A 25173-nucleotide genomic window follows, 5' to 3' on the forward strand; every position below is an offset into this window, starting at 1 on the left:
TTTTGTATTTTGTTTACCTACCTATGTGGCTATGTATTTTGTATTTTATTTACAGCAAATAATGGCCACTTTCGCTATTTTAAATTTCATTTCATCAATTCACAAGTTAAGTACCTAATAATAATTTTAAGACTTTATTTTAATTATTCATTTAAATTTAGAATGGAAAAGAACCCTCAACACACCCTCAACTATTTGTTGACGTGTGTGTAGGCTAGCCGTCGACACGTGCTCTTCACAGCCACACTGCACACAAGCTCAAGAGCTCAGAGCGAGTTTTTCAACACCCCTGCGCACACGCACACAGCGAAAGGTCAATAGTTAACCAACTTCATTCAAAGCAGTTTCTCGACCGGCTGACTTGATAACTTACTTCACTCGTCGTTTAGTCGGTCCCATTGATGACGTTTAGTGCAAACAATTGATCGTTTACAGTTTTGTTTTGTCAATAACTGTTGTGTTGCTTACGAGCAGATGTAGTTGTGTTTAATTTGTGCTGGTTCGATCGGACCGGTATCGATTGTTGTTTAGTGAAATTGTGAGTGTTTTGTGAACTGTAGTGCCCTTTATTCGTGATATTTTAGAGGTGAGTGTCTGAAAAATTTACAATAACAAATGAAATACCTAAGTAGTAGTTTTATTGAATGAAACGACAAATACATAGAAATTAATGATCTAGGAGTAGGTAGCAAACCGGACAATCAAGTAAGTAAAATTATCTTATTAATCATCTGTATTTTCTGTATGTATTTTGATATAGTTTTCGTCAATTTCTTCATTACTCATCGATTTTGTGTTGACGTCAAACGTAGAATGTTTTCTCTTATTTGGTAAGAGTTTATTTTTTTTTTTAATTGTGTCAAATCATGACATTTGTTTTTTATTTCGGCTTTATTCTGTGTGCCATCTTCTGACCATGGTAGATCTAAGTCTGGACCAGTGATTTCTTCAGTATCTCGTCTTCTTCGTTTCCCAGTAGCAACTCCCAGTTGAAGTAGAATAGGATTTGATACTAGAGCAGCTGCAGCTCCTAAGAGAGCGATACCAGCTATAGGCCATAACACTGCTTTCGCTGCTAATGCCTAAAACAATCATTTGCTTTTAATTACAATCCTAATTAGAAATTAGCATGAATGGGAAACCTTATAAGAAATATAGGTACCTACCTACCTACCTACTTCTCTGTTTATGTTACCTATGTCATAACCGATCCGTTAATACCTAGGTAGGTACCTACCTACCTACCTAGGTAGCAATTATTCTGTGGTTACACATAATTTTTGTTAAATTTTTCAAAATTACAATCTACATACTTACTTAGTTACTTACTTATTAACGTAATATAAAAAAAAAATCATTTTATTTAAATGTTTAACTAGGTACCTACCTACAAGCGAGATAAAATCATCGAATGTTCGAATTTTAAATTAGATATTTATTATTTAACTTTGAACATGTAAAAAAACACGTGTAAACAACATAGGTACCTACCACAGGTACCTACCTACTTAACTATAATAAAATAAATTATCTATAAGATTTGTTCATATTACATGTGCGTGCTTCTTATGCGATTTATTTTATAACTTCCTGTAAAATAAACTGTAGGTAATGCTATTCTATATTACATCGCAAAAAATAAATGTTTACATTTGTATTCGGGCGATTACATTTAGTATGATTTGCATAAAACGTTCGATTTTTAACCGACTTCAAAAAAAGGAGGAGGTTATCAATTCGGCCGGTATGTTTTTTTATGTATGTACACTGATTACTCCAAGGTTTCTGAACCGATTTACGTGATTCTTTTTTTGTTCGATGCGGGATGGTGTCGAATTGGTCCCATAAAAATTTTAATCGGATAGGCCCAGTAGTTTTTATTTTATGGGCATTTTTGCAAGTGCAAGTTTGAAGTCGGTTGTTTTTAACGCAGTTATCACTTATCATATTATTATAATTCTAGCGCTATCGGCTATATTTTTTCTACCGGCGTATCAAGGTGTTATTACATGTTAACGGAGTACGTGAGATATGCATTGTACTTCTAAACAATTGACTTGATATTATAGCATACATTAAAGATGAGGTATGTACTTCGATGTATTGGTTTCATATTTTATCAACAGTATGTTGATGTCGCAGATGTATTTCTATCTATACCTACAAGTTGGAGATTTTTTGTAGCCCAAGCCCCAACTTTTTTTTTTAGCGGCGATGTGGTCTACTTGGATGCACGTCTGCCTAGAAGAAGCCTGTTCACCCTCGCTTTGAAAAGGTCCAGATTGTATTGTGCGGGAAATATGGAGCTAGGGAGAGAGTTCCATTCCATTCCAACAACAACAACAACTTGAATTCCTATTTTATCATCCTCTTTATAACGTCAGCTTTTTATCCTTTTGAATATTAAAAAATAATATTACAATACTCTAATAATATCACTAAGTACCGTTAAAATCGATTTAGGTAGGTACTCACGTGTTACAGAGATAGACTGTGGATAGACTGTACCTACCATATAGAATACATTTCATATTATGCTTTTATACCTATGACAATAAAAACTGGGGCTATACGGATACGGGCTATACCTATAATTTAGCACAGATAAATTGATCACGCTTAACAGTAAGTATTGTAATAAATACCGTGAATATTTTTTACATACCTACCTATTTAACAATTCCAACTTCTGTCGTCCGTGAAACTAAAGAAACAGAAAAAGAATACGTACATGATTGTAATGCCTGTGGTGCTCAAAATGATGTGGTTCATGCCCATGATGATGATCATAGCCATGGCCATGGTGGAACGAATGATCATATGACGGTAAGTGATATTCGTGTTCATAGCCGTAGTAGGGAATTTCTTCGTAATCATGGCCTCTGTAACCTAGATAATTTAGAAGTAAGTCTTTAATTGATTTTGAAGTGTAATCGGATATTTTATGCTTACTTTATAGTTTATTGAAAAATGTAGTGCTTACAAATGCAATAATTAGTTTGGTTTTATGTTAAAATAGTGATTTTTTTACATGTTTTGAGTGAGAACTAAGTAACAAAAACATTGAGATACATGCAAAAGTAGTACCTAATATCATTGGGGTTTCTTTATTGAAAATATCAATGAAAATTATGTGGTACATAAATATATGAATCATAAAACATAAATGCGTCTTATTTTGTGATGCTAATGCCCGATTTCACCAATAACCCCTAAACAGTCTCCTAAGTAAGGGTTCCTTAGTTTAAGGGACCCTTCAAATCACTACCAAACCTAACGATTTAGGTGACACTTATCTGTCGGTGAAAGCAAATTTTACGTTAGGTATCCCCTAAATTGACTTAGGTGACACTTAAATTTTACGGGTTGTAGGTGAAAACGGGCATAAGTGTATTCAACAATAACTGGTCAATTTCTCTTCTCCTTGTGTAAATTGATGACGAAAGCGATATGTATGCCTCAGACCTACCTTGATGGTCGTGGGGAAACCCTCTACTATAGTCCGAACTCGATACATCATTATCAGGTGTGTTCTGCAAATTGAGACGATTAAAAATCATAAGCCTTTTTAGTTATGATAGTCTTGAGACTACCATAAAACTAAAAAGGCTTAAGTACATAAAATATAAAGTATCACATTGTCCTGAGATGACTACTACATTTTATTGAGATGACGAGAAAAATACTTAATAACCACCTGGACATTCGTAAGACATATTTTTCAAACTCTTATGGGCACATTAAAACATATAGAACATCCAATGCTTAGACTGTGGAACAAATTAAAATCAATGATCAATTACACCGGAGAACCAAAGATAAAATTAATTAAAGTAACATCGTGACCAAGTATGAATGAAAAGCGATCGTTGTCTTAACTTTAATTTGTGTCGAGTCTTTTTCTTTAGTTGAAATAATTAAATTCAATTAGACCGTTGTCAAGTCATGCTTGAATGCTTTGAGTCTGGGCACTGCCCTTTTTTTCACACGGCCCTTAATGTTTCTCTTCCGATTGAAGCTCTTATGTTATAATGGAATAAAATAGATCTTCCATAGTTGGACTGAGTGCATTTAATTCCAATTCACCGGCGACCCTGGTGGAACATGAAGCATGCATTTCCCTTCTTGTATTTATCGGTTTAGATAGTTTACAAATAAAGTGATCGTCATTTAAAAGCCTTTAAAAGCTTATGGTTATGCATCCTCTTGCGGCATTGAGGCAGTAATTATGAATGCCATCTTCAAAATTAAACTAAAAATTATCATAGTCATCATTCAAATAAATACGAAAAAAATTGTATTTTACTTACGAACTTTTTGCAAAATGAGAAACAGTTATATTCATCAAATTAATTGTTGCGGTTACATACACGTTATATCAGCTCTAAAGATTTACTTGGAAAAGAAAGATTCACATCTCTACACATTTCACATTTCGCTTCCAGAAGTGTGTGAGTCACGCGAGGTGTAATTTTTTCTATCCCATTTGTACAAGTTATTACCAAGAATGGGCTTCGCATCGCCTTCCTTCTGATTTATTCACGTATTTTATCTTTAGAGATGAAACTTTGAAAGTGTTTGATAAGATTTTATTATTTTTATTGCGGTCGATTACATATTGATTATTGGTTATTGATTTATAGCTCCTTTGTTTATAGTACTAGGTCCGTACTCTTGATAGTTGATAGTAGAAATTATAAAAAATGTAAGATATGGTTTGTTAGGAGTACCGGATACGTGTAATTCCATTCCTCTTACCTTGAGTACCTACCTGTGACGATACCCTCACCTGTCCTTCACAAGGACTGCGTGTGGGAAAGCGGTAACACCACAATAAAATTAGAGTCGTCATGGGAGAAAAAGCACTCGCTATGCCGATATCATTCGAAAGCAAACTACATATCCCATAGTCCATACAATGGAGAACATTTCAGCCAATGCTGGGAATTGTATTTTATCGTTCTAATTGATATGTGGTAAAAAATAAATGTAAATGAGTATCGGCTACTGACTCACGTTTCCGTTCTGACAAGTTATCAAGAATGTGGGCCACGCTAGCGATATTCCCACCAATGGCTCACATTTCCACATTTTAACTTCATGGCGCAGTTTGAATCGTTGCAATTTTAATTGCCCTAAACCTACGCTATAATTTGTTCAGATATAATCGAGCTGTCAGATTATGCAGGACTAATTGTAGGGTCTAGGCGTGTACGTGTTTTATAGATGAAATAATAATTCTTAATAAATTTATTAATATTTGAGTGAGTTATGAATTTTGAGGTTGGTTATTGTGTTATTGCTAAGTACATATAACAAAATAAGTAAGATACTAAATTTGTACACTTCAAAGTAGCATATCTTCAAAAACATACCTTAAATCTTACAAGATTATGAACGGGACCGAAATTAGTGTTTTTGCCAATGCCGTCCTTAAGTAGCTTCTTAACATTTGTAGAATTCTGGAATATAGTTAACAAAATTATTATACAAAATGATGTTTCAAACAAAATCCCCAGGAATATAACTTACAATTTCATCCTCCTTCAAAGAAAATTCCCTGACGTGTTCGTTGAAATTGGAATTCGTAATGGGATTACATCCAACGAGATTCGAGATGGTCACTAAAATAATCCCGGATAGAATAAATAATATATGAAATCGTACACACGTGGAACACCGCATATTCATGTCACTACACCCACACAAGAATAATCAGAATCTCATGGTATATTAAGATGGTGACAGGCGATGCGGTATACTTTATAAAATTGCATTTGAGGAGGGGTTTGGATGACAATTCGTTAGAGACAATGGTCTCCGAGGTGGTCACACTTAGTTGACTGTATTGCGTAGCAATTTCATTGTTTCTGGTAATAAAATGGAAATGTTGCAAATTGGTACACCGCGGGATGCACACCGCCTTTGACGGCGTCCGCTTAACAAAACTTAGCATAGCTACAGAATAATTGGCAAGGACAACTCACGAATTAATAAAATAGAAACTATTAGACAACTTTGTTCGAAATAGACTGGGCGGTTCGGTGTAAATTTAATCTTAAGTATCTCATCTTGCGATGCCTCATCACTCATGATGATAAATTTATATTGAGTGGTCAAATGTCAATTGAATCCTTCTGTATACAGATCTAATGTGTATTTTGAACAAGTTAAACTATGCAAAAGACAAAGTATTCCTTAAATTATAGTTAGTAGGTAAAAAAACACATTTTATAAATCTATACCTGTATGGAATTGAATATGTTACAAATGGATATATTCTACTTATGCGTAAACAGCCTGTTTTATTGGTTTAAATTATTTATTTCGCAGCAACAGATTTACGATTGCCACCTCGATATATCAGCAACCCACCAATAAAATTCAATTGCCAAAGATATAAAGTGAACGTTCTCACTTTTGTTTATATTTCACACCTAATATGTATGTATAAGTATGGTAGTTTATAATATTAAAATAAATACTAATTATAATATGCGTTGGTTTTTATAGTCGTATTAAAAAAAGTGTGATGTTTTGATTCTTTGACATTTACGATACTGAACTCTGCCAAAGAATTTGAGTAATAAAAATGAATATTAGTTCGTCACCAGTAATTCTTCAGTTGCAGTGTGAAAAAATATATCGATTAAATTTATGCTTGGATTCATAAGCGAAAGGATTTAAACGTCTGAAAATAAAGTTATATAAAATTATTAAAACTTCAAAATTCAAATAGTATTAAAAAAAACTTAACTCTTCCAGTAAAACTTGTTCTTCAGTCTTTAAAATTTCAGAGACCGCCTCGCCGATACGTTTCCTCCCCTTTTATTTTACGATCTTAAATTCTTCACGGAACATAGGTAAAAAAGTATTTGGGCCCATTACAATGGTGCGTCTTAGAAAACGTTGATATTGGATGAGGGTAGATAGCAATAAAGGTGGGATTAATGTCCATAATGAATATAAGTTTATCGCGGTTGTTGAAGGTAATGGCGATAGTTTTTGTTATTACTATAAGTTATAAAGAAATAATAATAAAATATTTATAATAAGTGGGAAAGTACCGTATTATATTATTGTATAGAAATATCTGATTAACTATGCTCTAAGCTTGAAAGAAAGCCGAGAAGTAACTACCATAGGCTATGGTAAAACTAAAAGATAAGGAAACTCTAAACATAATATTACAGTTAATTTAATATTTAATTTGACTGTCTTATTTCATTTACTACGTTATTTCACTTACTACCAGCAGACCTTTTTAGGTATTCCATGTTTCATACAAAACGAAAAACCATGTACTTTAAATCAAATTCAAAGCTTCGAAAGGTGAACATCGATCAACGTCCCGAACTATCAAATCGAGTGTCGGAGGTAAAGCAGAGGCGTCACCTGAGATAGATCGTGCCCTAATCTAGTATCAATTGAGATGAGATTTGTTATTGCATTACGTGACTTTGAGTGATGCTTAGAGAAATTAACGATCGCTTGAGATATGTTCGTTTGATATTGTGTGATGGATAGCTGGTGTTAGTTAGTGCTAGATACGGTGACGTCTGAAATTAATATACGTGGAACTTGTCACGTATTGGTACGGGAGATACCAACGTTTTAAAAAAAGTCATTTTAGTATAGTTGGGTTTTTGATATGCTGTTTCTCTTGCTATTTCGGTTACAGTCTGGGCTGTCTGGCTGGCGGTAGTGGTTGCGTTTATTAGTGCGCATCTTATCTGCACAGGAAGATATACTTAACTTTAGTCATTTTTTAACGCGTAATTTTTAATCTTTTGCCTTTAGATAGATCCATCAGACATAATTTTTTTTATTGCAAGACGTTTTATTCGTTGTTAAATGGGTGCCATACGCAATTTTTTATTTAAAATAATTAAAATGTCATCGAAATAAGTGAAATTACATCAACATGAGTCCGCATAAAAGATAAGTAACTAACAACTTTATTACTTATATTATATTATCCTTTTTTAATACTTATATTAAATAATTAGTAAACTAATATTTTTAATAGATGCTTTCATATTTATTACACTTTTGGGAATTAATATGAATTTGATGATATGTATTTGGTTTTTATCAAGTTTACATTTGACGTCCTATTTGAGGTTCGTTGGGAAAAGGAGGCACCATGGTAGATTGTTGCAAAAAATATTGTAAATAGTAAAATGAATATTATATATAGTATATGTAACACAGTGATTACTTATCCTTCACGGGGACTCATGTTGATGGAATTTCACTTATTTCGATGATATTTTAATTATTTTTAAATAAAAATTGCGTCTGGCACCTATTTAACAACGAAAAAAACGTCTTGCAATAAAAAATGTATGTCTAATGGATCTATCTAAAGGCAAAAGATTAAAAATTATGCGTTAAAAAATGACTTTAAATTAAGGATATTTTCCTGTGCAGATAAGATGCGCACTAATAAACGCAACCACTGCGGCCCGCCAGACAGCCCGGACTGTAACCGAAATAGCAAGAGGAACAGCATATCAAAGAACCAACTATACTAAAATGCTCACTTGTCAACGTTGCTACCTCCTAGAATATATAGTCAAAGGCCCTTATGGTTACAACGAAGGCGCATCGAGAATTTGATATACATTTCGGGCAAATTATGGATGTTTTCATGTTAGTATCTTTAATAAGAATAACTAATCGTTTAACTCAGTTCACTGTGAAGTAAATTGCATAAATATAGCACGTATTATTTGAACAACCATATTACTTAAATTGATTACACGGTAATTTGTTTGTGTTCTTAAAAAATAAAAGAGGGATCGAATACAAAATAATGAGAGTGAGCTTTAGCTTTTCTAACTAATCACAGTATTTTTTCTTATTGGAAAAGCAAACTGAAGACCCGTCAGTCTCTATTGTTATGAAAGGCGCACCTTTATTTGCCGTAACCTTCTATTTCTTCCATTGTGACGGCAAAGCGAGGACGATTCACTAGTGTTCAATAAGAGCTCTGAAAGCCTCAATGGGCTGCATGTCTTAGATGAGGGAACTCGTATGAAAAACATAATGTCCCAACATTAATGCATCTGAATATGCGAAGGGGTGCAAACGTGGAGACGCCGAGATTTAAAATAGAAATGTGGGGTGATTCCGAGACGACATGACGTATGAATGGAATACTTCTATTAATGTAAAAGTTTATAGAAAGGCTTCTCCATTCAGGTATGCTTTAAGTTTTCTTGCTTGAATTGAATGTGACTTTATGACTTTTAAACTCTTGTGCGATGTTTATTAATTTTCTGAAGTCTTATATTAAATTTGAGGTGTATAATTTAATAACAAAATTATTTCTTTTTGGATTTTCAATAAGCATTTGTTTTTAAAAGTTACTTAGTTTTAGATGTAATTACTGACATTAATACTTATGTTTTTTTTTTAAATTTTTTACTAACAAATGGATCTAGTTACGATATCCGAATTCTATGCTAAATAAAAACAAAATAAATAAAAGTACCTGAATAAGTTAAGAATTGCTCTTTTAAAGGTGCTTGATTATTTTCATTAGTTACCATAATGTATGAGCTACTGTAATAAATGCGTTGTTTTTCATTCCATGTCACCGGTAAATAAATTTAAAAATATATGGTGTATGAGAGTACGAGAGAGATTCTCGTTTAATATTCAGACATTATTAAATTTTTAAACTACAAGCTTCCAACTAAAATACGGAGGCAAATTTGAACGCAAACAAATTACGCATGCAAAATTATTTAACACGGCGTAAAAACGTTTTGAACCGCTACGTACATATTGCAAAACCGAAAAAGGAAAGCCGGTGGTTGCAGAAAAATTACACTCGTTAGAGTTCGAGGAATTGGCGTTAATAAAAAAACGTGTAATTCGGATACCGAGGGCGTTGACAAATGAGGCTGGGGCTAATGAGCCAGGCTGTTTCACCTGTCGACAGAGTGGAACGGATCCGCCGTGTAACCAATTTTTGGTTTTAAGTAATAGAAAACAGACTGAATGAAACTGAAGTTTCTATAAGACTGATATGTTTTCGAAGTATAATATAATCACTAATTGACACGGATGGTGTACCTAATATAATTTTGAATGATATCGTAAAAATTTAAAATACAGATTAAATAATCTATATTTTTAGTTTTTACCATTGAATAGTTTATTGTAATTGGATTGTCCTGCAGATGTTTCGATCCTACAATCATAAAAAATTGTAACTTCGTCTTTTCAAAATCCTTTGAGTCCATTTTTATCACAATACGTTACAACCTCAACTTCAAATTATTGTCCTAGCTATCTATTACTGCATTAAAATTTAAAACTTGCAATTTCCATTCGGCATACATAATCAAATATGACAGTAGAAAATATACGTACAGTTTTATCCCCAAGCCCCTCTGGTAGACATTAAATCACTGTCTACACCGCGCATAGGTATTGCAGAATCCGAATAAATCGCAAACGCAAAATGACACCCGGACAATCCTATAATCCTCACCTCGGACCAGACGCGGGATTTGCAGAGGCGCTAAGATGATATTTATGAAGGCTTTTGCATGTGCACTGTGCAGGCCAGACGTGCTAATGAACGCGTTAGATAGCTCAGCATATTTGGACTTTACCCGGTAAGCTGCGTTAATACGAGGTAATTGGTGCGTACTGGAACGTCGGAACATGTTGCTCTTTTCATTTGAGTAAAATAACACCTATTATAGTTAGCAGTACTTGCAAAACGTAGATGCTGCAAAAAGGTTTGATGATTCTTATTGATATAGCAGTTATCTGTTGTTCTTTCCTCTTTATAATCTACTTATTACTAGACATAATAAAGCATTATAAAAAGTCATTAAAATCATATGAATTGTTTACAAGCTATGAGCCAGTATCACTTAAATCGTTAATTCAAAATCGCTGTTAATTAAAAGTAATTCGAACAATAGTTCAATTTTAGCTGCACCACAATACACGTTTAATTTGTAAAGCGATGTGGGATCATTCAGTGTATTATATTGAAATCGGCACGTTCCGCCCTCGCTACCTATGAACAAATCCTGCGGTATTCATTTTGGGCAGGTGTTTGGTTCCGACATTTGTATTAATTTGTATCGCAAATTGTTCAATCGTACTGATATATTTTGGTCGTATTTAATGTTTGGGCTTTACATCGTGCGTATATGAGTGGATGATGAATGTGATGTGGTTTTAATTTATTTTCAGATATTTTATAAGGCGGTTTTTATTATTGAAATTCAGCACATCCTACGCCTATCATGCAAATCGTCTATCTGATTGACTTTTTTAATTTAGTTTTAATATTTCTTGCAATACATCTTGCTCTGGCCTAAACTCGTAGTTTAGTATTACTCGTAAATCATAATATTATACTATTTTCAATGTATTTTGTTTTTTATTAATATTAATGTATCAATAACAAAGCTAAACGAACCAGATTGCTTTATGAGGAATAGATAGATAGCCAGATATATTTATGATTTATGAGGAAATAATTAAGCTTTAATTTAATTAATAACATCGAAAATTTCAGACATATCATGATACTAATTAAATTTAAATACAACCCTAAAATGTACATATTTGTCGAGAGGAATACGTATGATTTTATAATACGTAATTAAATGATTATTCAAATGTTGTGTATGTGATAATTCATTATACTTACATCAAATTTAAGTGATAAGATAACTTTGTTCAGGTTAATGGTTTTTCAGTACATTTTTTCTATTTGCCATGTTATTGTTTGGAAAAAATGATACTTAATATGAATTAAGTTGTCTTTTGATCACTTCTTTAGAATGCGATGAGCGAGCAAACGAACAAAGAAGAAACACAATATTTACGACGATAAAAACACTTTGCGTATATTTTTGTGTTCGCCAAATATAAACTTAATCCAAAATATAAAATTTGAACCAATTGAAATTGAGCATTAGCTACGTGACCGAAGTTAAGTAGCTTCGTATAATAAACGCTCATCTCTTGAAAGCTTCCATCCCTTTATGTAAATCGTCGATGTTTATGGTGAGACTACATAATTCACGCGTACATACCCTACCCTTTTTGTAAATGACACTTATTTTTGGTAAGGAAATTGCGTACTGCTAACTAGAATGCTTAAGTGAGAGCAATTTGTTTATTGCGTGAAGGGGCGTTCAGCCATCGCGATTATGGAAATATTTGTATGTGTTATGTGGCTTTGAAATGCGGTTTTAAATTGATTTTAATAATTTTAATAAATACCTAATTGATTTCACGCGTAATGCGTGACATGATGCACTTTGCTCGATTCAATCATATATTTCTTCGAGTAGGTGTATGCCTTCAATATATTCAAAAGTGATCTATCTATATATATAGTATAAACTCAAACATTTATTTATTAAATTAGACTTCTTAAAAAAGCACTTTTGAATCGTCATAACATTTTTTAACATTTACTTACCGGCTACCACTTTTATAATGAGAACTTTTGATTTGTAAACCACCATGCTTTATTTCTTTATTCAACGATAGCTGTAATATAAATTACAAGTAAAATTTCAACAGCATCTTAGGTAAGTTTATTTGATCTCGCGTCTTTTGTTTACGGGAAGCGTAATTTTAGATTCTTTAAGAAACCATAAATAATACAAAGGAATACGGAAGTTGATATCCGTTTATTTCAAAACAAGTGTGGGTGGTGTTATTTTAATCCTGGCAATATTGTAGTTGAACTTCTTGGGCAGGTTTTCTAATCATGAAGAACCGTTGTAGGGTTAATTCATCTGTCTCTTTCTTTTGTTATGAATGGTATGCGATAGCTATATGTTTACTTTTATTAATAACCAACAATATTTAAGAGATAGGTTTTATTTAATTATGATGAATATTTGAAAATGGAATCAAGCTTCAAAGATTGTTTATTTTTCTTTCTCCTCAAAACATTTAAACTTGGAATTGTATAGATTCCATTGGAGTCGATATTTATTATTGTGAGTGAGTAAGTAGGTAGACATTTGATTTGACAATGATTCTAGGTTTGGAAGCACCTAGAAAAATGACAAAATAGGGATATATTATTATTAATACTTACCTATTGTTTAAAGGTAATGTACCTATGTTCCTTTTGCAATATTCGATGTATTAAAGAACACTGATAAAACCACACGATATACTTGCATTTTGTTACCTGCAGTAATTGTATTTATTTTTGTTTCAGAGTGCAAAATGTCAAATATTTGTCAACGATACATACGAAGGCACTGCGAGGAAAGGAATGGAGGATCCTACATGAAGGTACAAATACATTTTTTTATTAAATTATGTTTTATTTAGTCCTTAAGAAATATAAATTAGGTTGTGAATTGTCAAATTGTTGCCAGATATTCAAAAATTGACCATAAAATTATAATCTGAAAATAATTATAAAGAAAATTGTGACGGGATAATAAGTATATTTTACAAATTTCATTCAGATGCAGTCTATAACTTTGTTCTATAAATTTATATTTTGTCTTTAAGTGCTATAGAACATCAGACGTTTCATAATTCATTAAATGCGTTTTATTTGTACCTAAGTGATATTTCTAAATATCTAATAGTTCAGGATACATCGCCAATTTTTGCAAGTGACTACTATCAAGCTGATTTTCCGTTTGTAGCTTTATTTTGATGAGACACCGAATAATTTCGAGTACGAAACTCTCGATTGTGGTAGCTAACAGAGATAACAAGGATAAAATTTTTTGATTTGATGGTTCTCAAATATTTATTACACACTTTGTAGGACAATATGTCTGTTGAATTATATAAACATTAACTAAGTGAAAACAAAAAAATCAGCTTGTTAGTAATCATTTATGATGACCTCGTGATCGATACACTTTGGAAAGGGGGACTCTTTGAACCAACCGTAGATTTTGTAGGACAAATATTTTTTCGAATAATTTAGGTAAGTATCTTGAGATTGAACAAAAAAGAAAAATTCAGTTAGTAATAAATATTTGAGAACCATCAAATCAAAATTTTTTATCCTTGTTATCTCTGTTAGCTACCACAATCGAGACTTTCGTACACGAAATTATTGGGCGTCTCATCAAAATAAAGCTACAAACGTAAAATTAGCTTGATAGTAGTCACTTGCAAAAATGGGCGATGTATCCTGAACTATAACTACTTCTATGAATTACTAGGATAAGTCTAGCTAATAACGTCATGTAATTCAAATGTTTAGTTGCATAATTTCGCTATTACATTCTGGAAAATAGACTTGCGTGTTTGCACGCATTAAGCTTTATTAATGTTCTTGCATATGGTTATTTATTATCACGCTTATCTTAGGAAAATGAAAATAATAATGAATCTTCTTTGAATAATGAAAAGCAGCACATTTGCTTGACTTGCTTTCTGAATAAAGTTATAAACCTGTAATTCATAAATTCCAATCTTTGCTATGGTTGTCCATCTTTGAGTATTTTGTCAATATCTCGTTATTATTCGCAAAAGTTATTTTCTTTTTTTTTCTAACTACTTAATAGGTATATTAAGTTGGAATATAATATGTAAACAATATTAATGAAAGTTGAAACTATCTAAGTAGGAATAAGCTGAAACTTTTGACTACAACATTCATGATCATAACGGGCTTCTAGCATATTATATATTTTTTGCTTACATTACTGGTACGTAAATAGCTATTATAAAACAGTAATCCATTTAGACATTTTACAACGCTAAAGACGAAAATGTTACTCTGATTAAGTCAATATATTAGTCCTTAAGTAAAGACCAATGAGGGCTTTAAATTGAGAGTGCGTTTGACATTCTCATTTCCTGCCTTGTGTGGTCCGGTTTGTGGTCATACGCGTTTAGAAATCACAGTAATGAACTCTCGATAACAGATTATTCTGGAAAATGGAATGACAAGGGTTAACTTTAAATTTATGCTCTTACTTAAGCATGTTATTTTAGTTGAGTAATACAAAGTACTTTTACTTCAGGTTCAGAGTGTTATTGATTTCATGTTGTTTAAAAATGTGATATGATGCCGTATATATAAGTTTATCTTACCTACGTCCTATACTCAAAAATGAGTTTCCTATAGCGAAAAACGTCTATTAAATGTAACAATAAGATTCAATATTGCTTGAAATATAGATCTTCCAAATAAAACTGCACTTTCAAGTTAAATTGTAAAAATGCGATGTTAAGTTTTTTTCCATCAATTCTATTTAACAACGCCTGGTATTTTATAAAAGCAAATACTTATGTAAACATTTTGCGAATAGGACAGTAGAATTTGTACCTTATCGTTCAAACTTGTTTCCATTCACAAGTAAATGTTTATTTCATACTAATTTTCACAAACAACTATTACTGCAAAGAACGCGTGGCGCCGCTTTGTGGTTGGGAAGGAAATTGAATATCGTATCGAGAGCGGGCGGTTCTAACGCCTTTGTTTATGGCCGTCTACTGCCGGCGACTGGCCTGTGGTGATTAGTTTTCAATAATTTTGCGAATAAGTATTTGGTAGCTTTGTGAATATATTTTTATTTCGATAAATACCATATTTTTAAGTGTTGTAAGTTCTGCAAGATTTATATTTAATGCATACTTAGAGCAAAACGAAAGTTATTTTCTTAGTTTGTTAAATGTTTTTAAAATTTTAATTCTGAAATAAACGTATATATCGGCTTAACATAAATATAAAATTAAATCTTTTAAGTTGTTCACTGGTGTCACAGCACTGCTTTTCTGTGGCTTTTTCATAATACTTCAGTAAAATTGTTGTTTTGTGTAGTTGCGGATATATTGTATGCTTACACTAATTGATCATAATATCTCATTAAGTTTCCTTGTTACAAAGGAAATATTGCTGTAGTAAGTAGGTATATTAATATAAGAGAGTTCTCATTATAAAGAGAGCCGTTGTACGTTGCAAAATAATAAAAAAACATTGCAAACAACAAACGACTTCCATAAAAGTCTTTGTAAGTAAAAAAGTCCCCAGCTCGGTCTGCGAAGCCTCAAAATCATCAACACCGTTAATTAGAATAGTCGCCCGTTTGTTTGTCGAGGAAATTGTTCCAGTCAGTACTTAATGGACAATTTCGACGACTGTAAGTCAAAGTTTTAATGATCATTTTGAAACTTGGAACGCTTTTAAACTTTAACTTTATTGGATTCTTGAGAATCTTTGAAAGTTCTTATTGACTTATATTAGCTTATTATTTAAAACAATGATTTTTGATATGAGTTTACGTTTAGAAGGAAGTGTGTGTCTACTTGACATGTAGAGTTTTTTAATTAAAGATTTGGTGTATTATTACAATATTCGGTTTCAGTCTTTTAACTCTTAAAAGTAGACTTAAATATTAAGCGATATTATATTAACAATTACGTTAATTAATACCTACACATAAACACAACATCATGCATATTGAGTTATTGGTTATATGCGAAGATGAATGAAAAGCGCAAGCAGAAATAAACAATCTATACAAATGCTATTGGGAAATTCAGAAAATCCCTCGTAATTAGAAAAAAATACATTGTTTTCCGTTCGTGGATTTTCTACCAGACGATTCATACAACTTTCTTAATTTATACTGTAACAATGTTCGAAACATTTTGTTTTGACTGCTGTATTGTTTAATTACTGTTTGTTGAAGGGTTTAGCTGCATTTACCTACTTTTAATCCTATTAAGCTTATTAAAAGGGAAAATTATTGTATTAAGTTAGTTTGAGATATGTACATAATATACCTAAAATCTTAAAATGGATACTAAAATATTTCAAAATTATCACGTATGAATAAATCGGTTTCAAAATGAGAAAAACGTAAAAAAATTACTTCTGAAAAATGGGTTTATTTTTTTAAAAGATTCGTTTTACTTAGTAGGTATTATTCTATAGAACTACAGTATAATGTACAAAAAGTAAGTTTGTATTAAAATAATATCCGTATTTCTGGGACAAAGATTTCTTAGCGGATTACATTGCGGAGCTCAAGAATAGATTAATGTCATTCGTTTCCATCGATCTAACAGTGGCTTGTTATGAGATATCTTTACTGATGGGAATTATATATCACCATATGAATGATTGTGTGATGTGTCGAGTAATACCATTGTTTGTATCGACTATCGTGACTGTGTGAAAATTATAGACATTATAGGTCGTATTCTATTGTAATGTTTGATTAAATATGTTGTTTCTCTATATTATTTTCATTGTTAGTCGACTTGACAATGTTTGCGAATAGTGGATACATTTTTACCTCTTCTTGTTATTTTCAAATATACAAGTGTAGGTATAGAATATGTAGGTATTAATGAATTTGTTAGGTATAATTAGATAAGTACTACAAATTTAAATTGTATTTTGGCTTTGGCATCGGGAATATTTATACATACAGATACATAATAATTTTTTGTGCAAATATGAAAGAGATATTTGATGAAAACGACGCATTTTCACAGCTGTAACGAAAAACATTATTCATAATGCGACGCGCGGGGTGTTGAGCTGAGACCCGGGGGAGAGCGGTTTAATGTCAAAATTTGCATATAGTATGTTAATACCTGACAGATGAAACATATACTATGTTGTTATAGTTCATAGAGGTTAATTTAGTAATGAATTGAGACAGTGATGTCTCTTAAACAAATAGGAAAGATAGATGTTTGTTGTGATATTGTCTGATTAAATTGTTTCCATCAAATCAAAACATTTATGTGGATGAATCAAGGGGTGAATTAATCTCATTAGAAAAATAAATAAATCCATCGATTACTTTTATAGACTAAACAGTTTTCATAAAATGAGTTTATATATTAAAAGCTAAATCGAATGAAATATCTTTTGTAAAATTAGGTACTTTAAAAATGTTGTCAATCTATCTTCATGTTTTGCTTATACCGCGAACATGAAATATCATCTCATAACATTAAATGTTGAAAAGAAATAATAAGTTGAGCGGCGTCCCCGCTCGGGGCATTACGGGACACTTCCAAACAATTAGAGCTGCCTCGTTAGCTTTATACTCGAGTGCAGAATGAAGACGTAATTTAGTGTTTAAAAGTTTACTTCATAGTAATAATGTGAGACAAAGTAAATTTAATTGTAGTGTAGGACACCTACGATGTATAGCATAGAACGGGCTGTTTAATAAGTGATGATAAATTTAATAGTGGAGATGTTAAGTTTTGTATGTATGATAGATAAATTGTATAGACACTAGAAAATTAACGAATGTGTCAGGTTTGTTCATTCGCTCTGTTGTTTGATGTACGGTGTATACTTAATAAATTAATAGAGATGCTTATTTGGTTCAGACAACCTTTCATTTGTTAGGCATTAATCAATGTTATTGAAATAAACACCATAATATTATTATGTTAAATATAAGTAAGTAGTTAAACATAGCTAGCTACTATTAAGTATTCTGTGACATAGCTAAAGAAGATAATTATGTGAAGTGAAAGTAAATTGATAATTATTTCCTGGTTGCTCCTTTGTTTTGGTTTTTGGTTTCATAGCAACTGGAGTCAAACAGGCCAGGTCATTGACCTAGTTTTCTATCATCGAATCAGGTTGAAGAACTTTATCAATAGAAAGGTTCCTTTAGTAAAGCTCTAATGAAAAACAAAACATTCCTATACTACAGGGAATACATAATTGTTATTTTTAGCCGGTGTTTTTGGTTCATTATTTATAATTTTATGTACATACTTATGTTTCATTTGTCTATTATACGTCTATATATTTATTTTCCTAACCTACAGAAAATAAACTCCATCTTAAATCCTGTAAGGCATATTACTTATACGTAATAACGAACCATTATTGACTTCTTGCTGTGTTTCTTCTTGCGAAGACCTATTTCTCATCACGAATGTTACGAAGCAGCTAATTGCCTTTTTATAAACTTTTTCTGATACAATACAATTATGATTGATCACTTTTTTATTCATGAGTATTTCGCTTTGCTTTACCTCCGATAACTTTACAATATTTTCCAACCATCGCGTCTTAAAGATTTAACAGAAACCACTACAGATAAAGCGTGTTATAGCTTAATCAAGATTAACTATGCAAATTCGACGCATTCAACATGAGCCTTGAAATTATGGTAATTTGTCGTTTTATACCGAGTGAGGGAGGTGCCGCAATAAAACTCAGAGTCAGCATAACACGTGGGGCGTCGAGCGGTTTGACGAGAGATTTTTATTTGAGAAACTTTTTATGCTACCACCCCGTCCGCGTCTGCGAACTAGGCAAATAACTAACTGAATGTACACACGGGTGTAGAGAACGTGGGATGGGGAAGGTTTTATTAAGGAAACAAACGTTTGTGAGTGTAGCAACTGTTTATTTTCGTTAAGATATAAGTCAATTGTTTTACTACGTACAATAACTACCTACACACTTGTGCTTGAGTCTCTTTTTAATACCTGAAACATGAATTTATTCAAGCGCTTATCACAAACTAGTTAGGTCCTAAATTGTATTGTTTTATATGGTTTCAACGTACAAAACTGATCGACTAACTTGCGATATAACGGTTCTATATAGACTTATTTAAATCTGGAACTTCTTCATACACATTACCAAGACGCTATTACTGTGGTGGCTCTCTGCACTTAACTGCAGTATGTTAGAACATCAAATAGCTAAACCTGAAGCTGCGGCGAACACGGTTTAACTCATTTCCGGACGTTTTCCCATATGTGCCCAGGGGTGAATAGAAATCGAAGTACGCAGACCGCTTCAATAATAGGAATTAACGCGACATTTCAAACTATCATTTCCAATATTGGTTTCATAGTGGATGAATAGATGTGTAGTTTGCAAGAGAGATATGTATTTCTTTTAATACCGATATTGGTAGATGAGCCTTCATGTATCCAGAGCGAGCAATATTCACTCATTATATGAACGATTATAGGGATATGATGACGTTTGAATAACTACTGTAGTAATTTATGGAATGATGTAAATATATTTTGTTTTTATCCCGTCATCATACTAGGGTTAAAATTAATATAGATACATGCTAGAGCTACATGTCTCGAGTAAAGTCCACAAAATATCATCAACTGATTAGTAAACATTTTAATTTGACCAATATCATCTATAATATCATATCATATTTCATATATAATAATAATTATTATTTGTTTCAGTTATTGAATACACTTTCGACGGATTTGGAGGAGATGTTGACTGAAATATGCGACGATAGAAATATAAGCAGGTATGTATGAAGAAAATTCATTCATTTAGTAAACATACATTTTCAAGATTTCAAAGAAAGTACATTCTAAATAAATTTCGTATTAAAATTTCAAAGCTTGTCGAATGAGAATAGATTTTATATTTTATAACCTGAACATTTCATGATATTAAGCATTTTGTTAAGAACGTTGCACTTTGCCGAGTTAATAAAATTATGGCCCGGCAAGGGTTCGCCTTCACTTAAAAGGTACTACAGTGTTTAATGAATACATTATACTGTCGATTAAAATTAAATTTACCGTTAAATTGTGTCTGCAGTTTTATGTCTTTGCGAGTTTTACAGTTAGGTACTCTTTAAAAAGTAGTTGAAATGTAAATTATTGCATAATTATTTATTTTTCATGTAAATTTTGAAGTTCTCGTGATATCTAATTCGTTGGTTAAACAATCGGGTTTATTAAAAATTAAGTGTTTCTTAGTTGTAATTTTGATCTGTCGTTGTCGTATGCCGTAACTTATCAAAATAAAACAGATGTTTCACGCTTGATGGTACGATTAAAATAAATTGAAAGAACAATCACATTTTTATTAACATCTATAATAATGAAAGTTATATTCGTACACAATTAAATTCTAATCCATTTATTTCGTTCAAATTCTAATGGCGCGTGATAAAATTTCACCATTGTTTTTGTTCAGTGATAGGAAAAGCACAATTGTATTACGAATCACATGTAATCGAATGCGTCACAAATCACGCTAGTTCCGTTCATTTGAACCGACAAAGAGATGAACCTAAAACAATTGTTTTGAAACTCCCGTTCCGAGTTCTGCGGGATTGAATTGGTTTATTTATGCGATCTTTATTGTTAGTGAAACTGAAAAGGATGTTCTTATTTTAGTTAATGGCATGTTTATTGCCTATGTTTTAATTCTAATTTATGAAGTTAAATATTTATTGCGCTTTTTATGATTGTCTCATTTAACCTATTAATTAAGTACTATTACTTGAATAAATCGCAGTAAGTTGTAGTACGTAGGTATTACAATTTTTGCTCAATCAACATTTCAATTTATTTAATAATAATCTGCACCTAAGGATTTAAAGTGTAGCACCCCAAGTAGACAATGAGTTGTTTAGTCATTATAATATATTGTAGGTAGTTGTAAATTGGCTTTAAGTGGTGACGTCAAAAGCTAAGCGGTACCTATTAGCATAAATTTAACGCACCTTAGCGTCGCAAAACACCCCAGATTCAAGCGCCGGCTTTTGAAATGTGATCTGAATACAAAGCGTTCATAAAAACAATATCTCGTATTTCGGTATATATTTTTACACCTCCAGTGCACATAAAATACACACACTACGCAGATTTTCATATAAAAATCTACGCAAATCTACCCGACACACCATCACATTATGCGACCGGTGTGATATTATCATAAACGTACTCGTATATCGTGACGGTGAACCAAATCGTTGGAAATCCGATTATGCTCTCCACCGTTGTTAAAGGTGGTTTTTGTGTCGCCTGATTGTATAAATTGTATAAGCAATGTTAGATATCAACCATTCTGTTGTTCGACGGATACAATATAGCGCACTATTATCGTTGTTGCTATGGCCCTATGCTTTTCCGTTCGCTATTTATTTTATTGTATCATTAAGCTCGATAGCTTCTTTTATATTACTGTAACTACTCTATTTGCAGTTATAAAATAGACTCAGTATATATTCATGTCAAAAACAACGACATATGTCCACAACAGAAAGCGAAGTTAGAAACAAAGCGGTATGAATAATGAAATACACCCAGCGAGCCTCGCAGCTCCCCAATTGAAAGTAGTACGCACTCAAAATTTGTGGTAAAATCATCTGTGGGGTGTCGCGAGTAAAAAACTGGAGTGCAAAATGTTTTTTACGGCTTTAATACGAGTTTATTAAAATATTTAAGGCGGAACTTTATCGCGAATTTCCCAAAAGACAGTGAGAAGGTCTCCGCACCCTCTCAAATATAGAAGTTTTAAAAACCGGTGTGGGAATGATAAATTAAAAGCCCGGCGAACGATATCAGAGTGAATGGTTTCATGAGATGCTTTTTCCAGTTCTTGAACAGACGGAGAGATTTTGAAGCTTCGCCTGAACTATGAAAGAATATATTAAATTGTGTTTCATGTTTCGTTCAAATAAAGTTTAATGTAATTTAAACGGGTATGTATTTTATACATTTGGTTGCTGTGATTCTTGTTTTCTGGTGCAAAGAAATTTAATTGCTCATGTACTAGATGCACTTAATAACTTTTTCTTACAAAATAACCCTTTATTAAATGAAACATTATATTGATATAATCAATAGATAATAGCTAACTAGTTAACGTAACAGTAGCTATCAATATCAGATTGACTATTAAGCGCAGACACAGGGCTTGTCCATGGCAGGGCCATTGTCCATGAGTTCACTATAGAATAGTGATTAATAATACGTCAGAATTATATTATATAATTTATAGTTGTTTACAAGTATAACTGAGAACTAAGGGCTGATTTTTCAATCCTTGGTTAAAACGAATTCAACGAATAACGTATTTAACTACCATTTCAAAAATGTATACTAATTGTCCGTATATGACAGTTTACAGGTGACATTTAAAATGTTCGGGTAATACTTTATTGGACGGATAAATTTTAACCAAGGATTGAAAAAACGGCCCTAAGTTTAATTTCATTAGAATTTTTTTATTTCAGACCAAAATAATGTGAAAAAGTATAGTTTATAAATTTTTTTTATTAATTTACCAGCAGAATAAACATTATTTAAATATATAAAAGTATGAGTAACTTTATACTCACGCGTTACTCGACTTTATTATTTATGCACAATAAGAAATAAAGTCGCTTATTTGCAAATCGATAAAAATGGAAAAGTTCTATTGATGAAAACTATGATTAAAAGCCACCATTCAATGTGCCGCTGCTGAATATACTTTTGTAATATTCCTTTCATCATGGAAGCAAAGCTACATTCCTCGTGCTCTTTGTGTTTGTAGACATTGTGACGGAGGCCTTTTGTGGTTTCCTAGCCTAGCTAGGCAGTACATTGCGCTTTTAGTTCTTAAAACCACCCCTGTTCTACCCTATTCTTAGTTGGAACTAGTGATGTATAAGTGACCTAAAAATGTATCGATTTATATAAATATATCGATACATACTTGAATTTTTATCTATCTTCAATTTGTTCCAAGAAAAATGAAGCTATTCTATAGAACTTAATAACATTGAGTACCCTTATTCCATGTACCTATTACTTATCTTACTGTTCTTTATTCTTAAAAGTTAAGATTGAATAAGAAAGATCAAAGATACCATAAATATTCGTAAGGATACCAATATTATCTGAGAATATAAGCCCTAAAACATCGATAACCACGAGAAATAATCCGTCACTATTTGATATAGTACTTTTGAGTGATTGCGAACTTCACAAACAATACCCGGCGAGTCAATCACACTGAATACATGTAGATATCGGATATTGTATGGCTTGCGCTACCATATTGTTTATTTGGAATAGGCACGCTTGATGGATTCAGTTTGAAGCAAACACGGCATGCTTTCTGCATTGTAATGACAACAAAGGGTACGGTATTAAGAGTATCACTCATGTAGACTGATATATTAATTCTACGAAACGAAAGCAAGCGCTGCGTTTGTCGGAAAAGTTTACACGCCGAGTAAACTTCAGGGTGGTTATGCTGGACGGAATAAAAAGTTTTTAGTACTTTTTACTTCGGTAAGTTGCTTCTATGTTGCTAGATGGAAGAGTATCGCACCGTTAAAGATAATAAATTTTAAACTATGAGACAAAACCCAATTTATTACCACTAGAAAGCGTTGTCGAGTAAAATATAATATGAAATATTGTATTTCATAGCAACGGAGACATAAAAAAAATGGATGTAGTTAGTTTTAATTAGCTAAAAGAGTTATTATATACTAGAGGTCCGCCCCGGCTTCGCCCGTGGTACATATTTCGCAATAAAAGGTAGCATATGTCCTTTATCGGGTATCAAAATATCTCCATACCAAATTTCATGCAAATTGGTTCAGTAGTTTAGGCGTGATTGAGTAACAGACAGACAGACAGAGTTACTTTCGCATTTATAATATTAGTATGGATTATTACCACCTGCAGTGTATTTTTTGGAAGTAGAGATTGTTGCACAAGCATCTTAATATCTCGTTCACGTAGACATTTTATCATCAAGAACGCATTAGGACGTATCAGCCGAAGTAGAAATTTTTTGTCCAGTCTCATGGGGAGAGTTGTAGGCAATAATTATTTCCAAATTAACCGGAGGGTAACCGCCGGCTGCGCTAAATTAAATCGAACGACAGCCACGATGGACACAGAGCAGACCGTTTACCCTGCGTAATGGCAACATCAAAATCTACGGCAAAAATGTGTTGCAAATGGCCCTTTGAAGGGTCGTTATTTATATTAATGGAGAAATATTTCGTGATGATGGCTCTTGTAGACACTTCAACTTTTAATATCAGCGCCGTAAAACATCTAGGAGAATATTAAAAATATTAAAAAAGGCTCCGTTCTTAATAAATCTAGGACAAGAGTTTTCATTATGCGACCGTTGCGTTGTTTAAGACGATTGTTCTGAATTGTACGGGAAGATTAATTAAAATCTAGTTGCTTGGTTTGTTTGAATGGTGATTTTGAACGTTTATGTGAAAAATAATTTCCCTGTAATATAAATAAACTTAACCAGCGATTTTTTTTTCATCTAGGAGATTTTATTAATTTTTTTTAATCAAATTAATAAAATGAATATAATTGGATAAACGAAAGATATTTATAAAGGACACTAAAAGTTTCCACGAATTCAATCCGTATGTACCTATATCATATCTAATC

The 25173-nt window shown here is 32.2% G+C and overlaps 2 protein-coding genes across 3 annotated transcripts in view; one reads left to right on the forward strand and one right to left on the reverse strand.

Annotated features, from left to right (window-relative positions):
• Positions 1–321: 321 nt before the first annotated feature.
• The window catches only part of LOC123697243 (protein sprint), a 211004-nt gene continuing 186152 nt past the window's right edge, over positions 322–25173 (forward strand). Inside the window, exons 1-3 of the mRNA XM_045643689.1 lie at positions 322–586; positions 13226–13302; positions 20194–20264. Of these exons, the coding sequence (XP_045499645.1) occupies positions 13234–13302; positions 20194–20264 (140 nt within the window). The 5' untranslated portion in view covers positions 322–586; positions 13226–13233. The remainder of the gene's footprint in view (positions 587–13225; positions 13303–20193; positions 20265–25173) is intronic.
• LOC123697246 lies at positions 623–5713 on the reverse strand. 2 transcript variants are annotated; one of them, XM_045643694.1, is made up of 5 exons: positions 5533–5713; positions 5376–5462; positions 3470–3533; positions 2732–2889; positions 623–1082 (listed from the first exon to the last, which is right to left on the reverse strand). In XM_045643694.1, the coding sequence occupies exons 1-5, from the start codon at positions 5689–5691 to the stop codon at positions 783–785; spliced, it is 768 nt and encodes a 255-aa protein (XP_045499650.1). In that variant the 5' UTR covers positions 5692–5713; the 3' UTR covers positions 623–782. The 2 variants fall into 2 exon arrangements, 1 of the variants encoding a protein (XP_045499650.1); XR_006752214.1 differs by lacking the exons at positions 5376–5462; positions 5533–5713 and adding an exon at positions 4759–5211.

Source organism: Colias croceus, chromosome 14, assembly GCF_905220415.1.
Source record: "Colias croceus chromosome 14, ilColCroc2.1".
NCBI classification, from domain to species: domain Eukaryota; kingdom Metazoa; phylum Arthropoda; class Insecta; order Lepidoptera; family Pieridae; genus Colias; species Colias croceus.

What these genes read in the sequence shown, in the direction of transcription:
- LOC123697246 (XM_045643694.1), bottom strand. Translation starts at nt 5,691, where the DNA reads ATGAATATGCGGTGTTCCACGTGTGTACGATTTCATATATTATTTATT. An exon ending in GTTTCCCCACGACCATCAAG is followed by an intron (nt 2,890 to 3,469) that starts GTAGGTCTGAGG and finishes TAAATTATCTAG; the next exon opens with GTTACAGAGGCCATGATTAC. An exon ending in ACCACAGGCATTACAATCAT is followed by an intron (nt 1,083 to 2,731) that starts GTACGTATTCTT and finishes TGATTGTTTTAG; the next exon opens with GCATTAGCAGCGAAAGCAGT.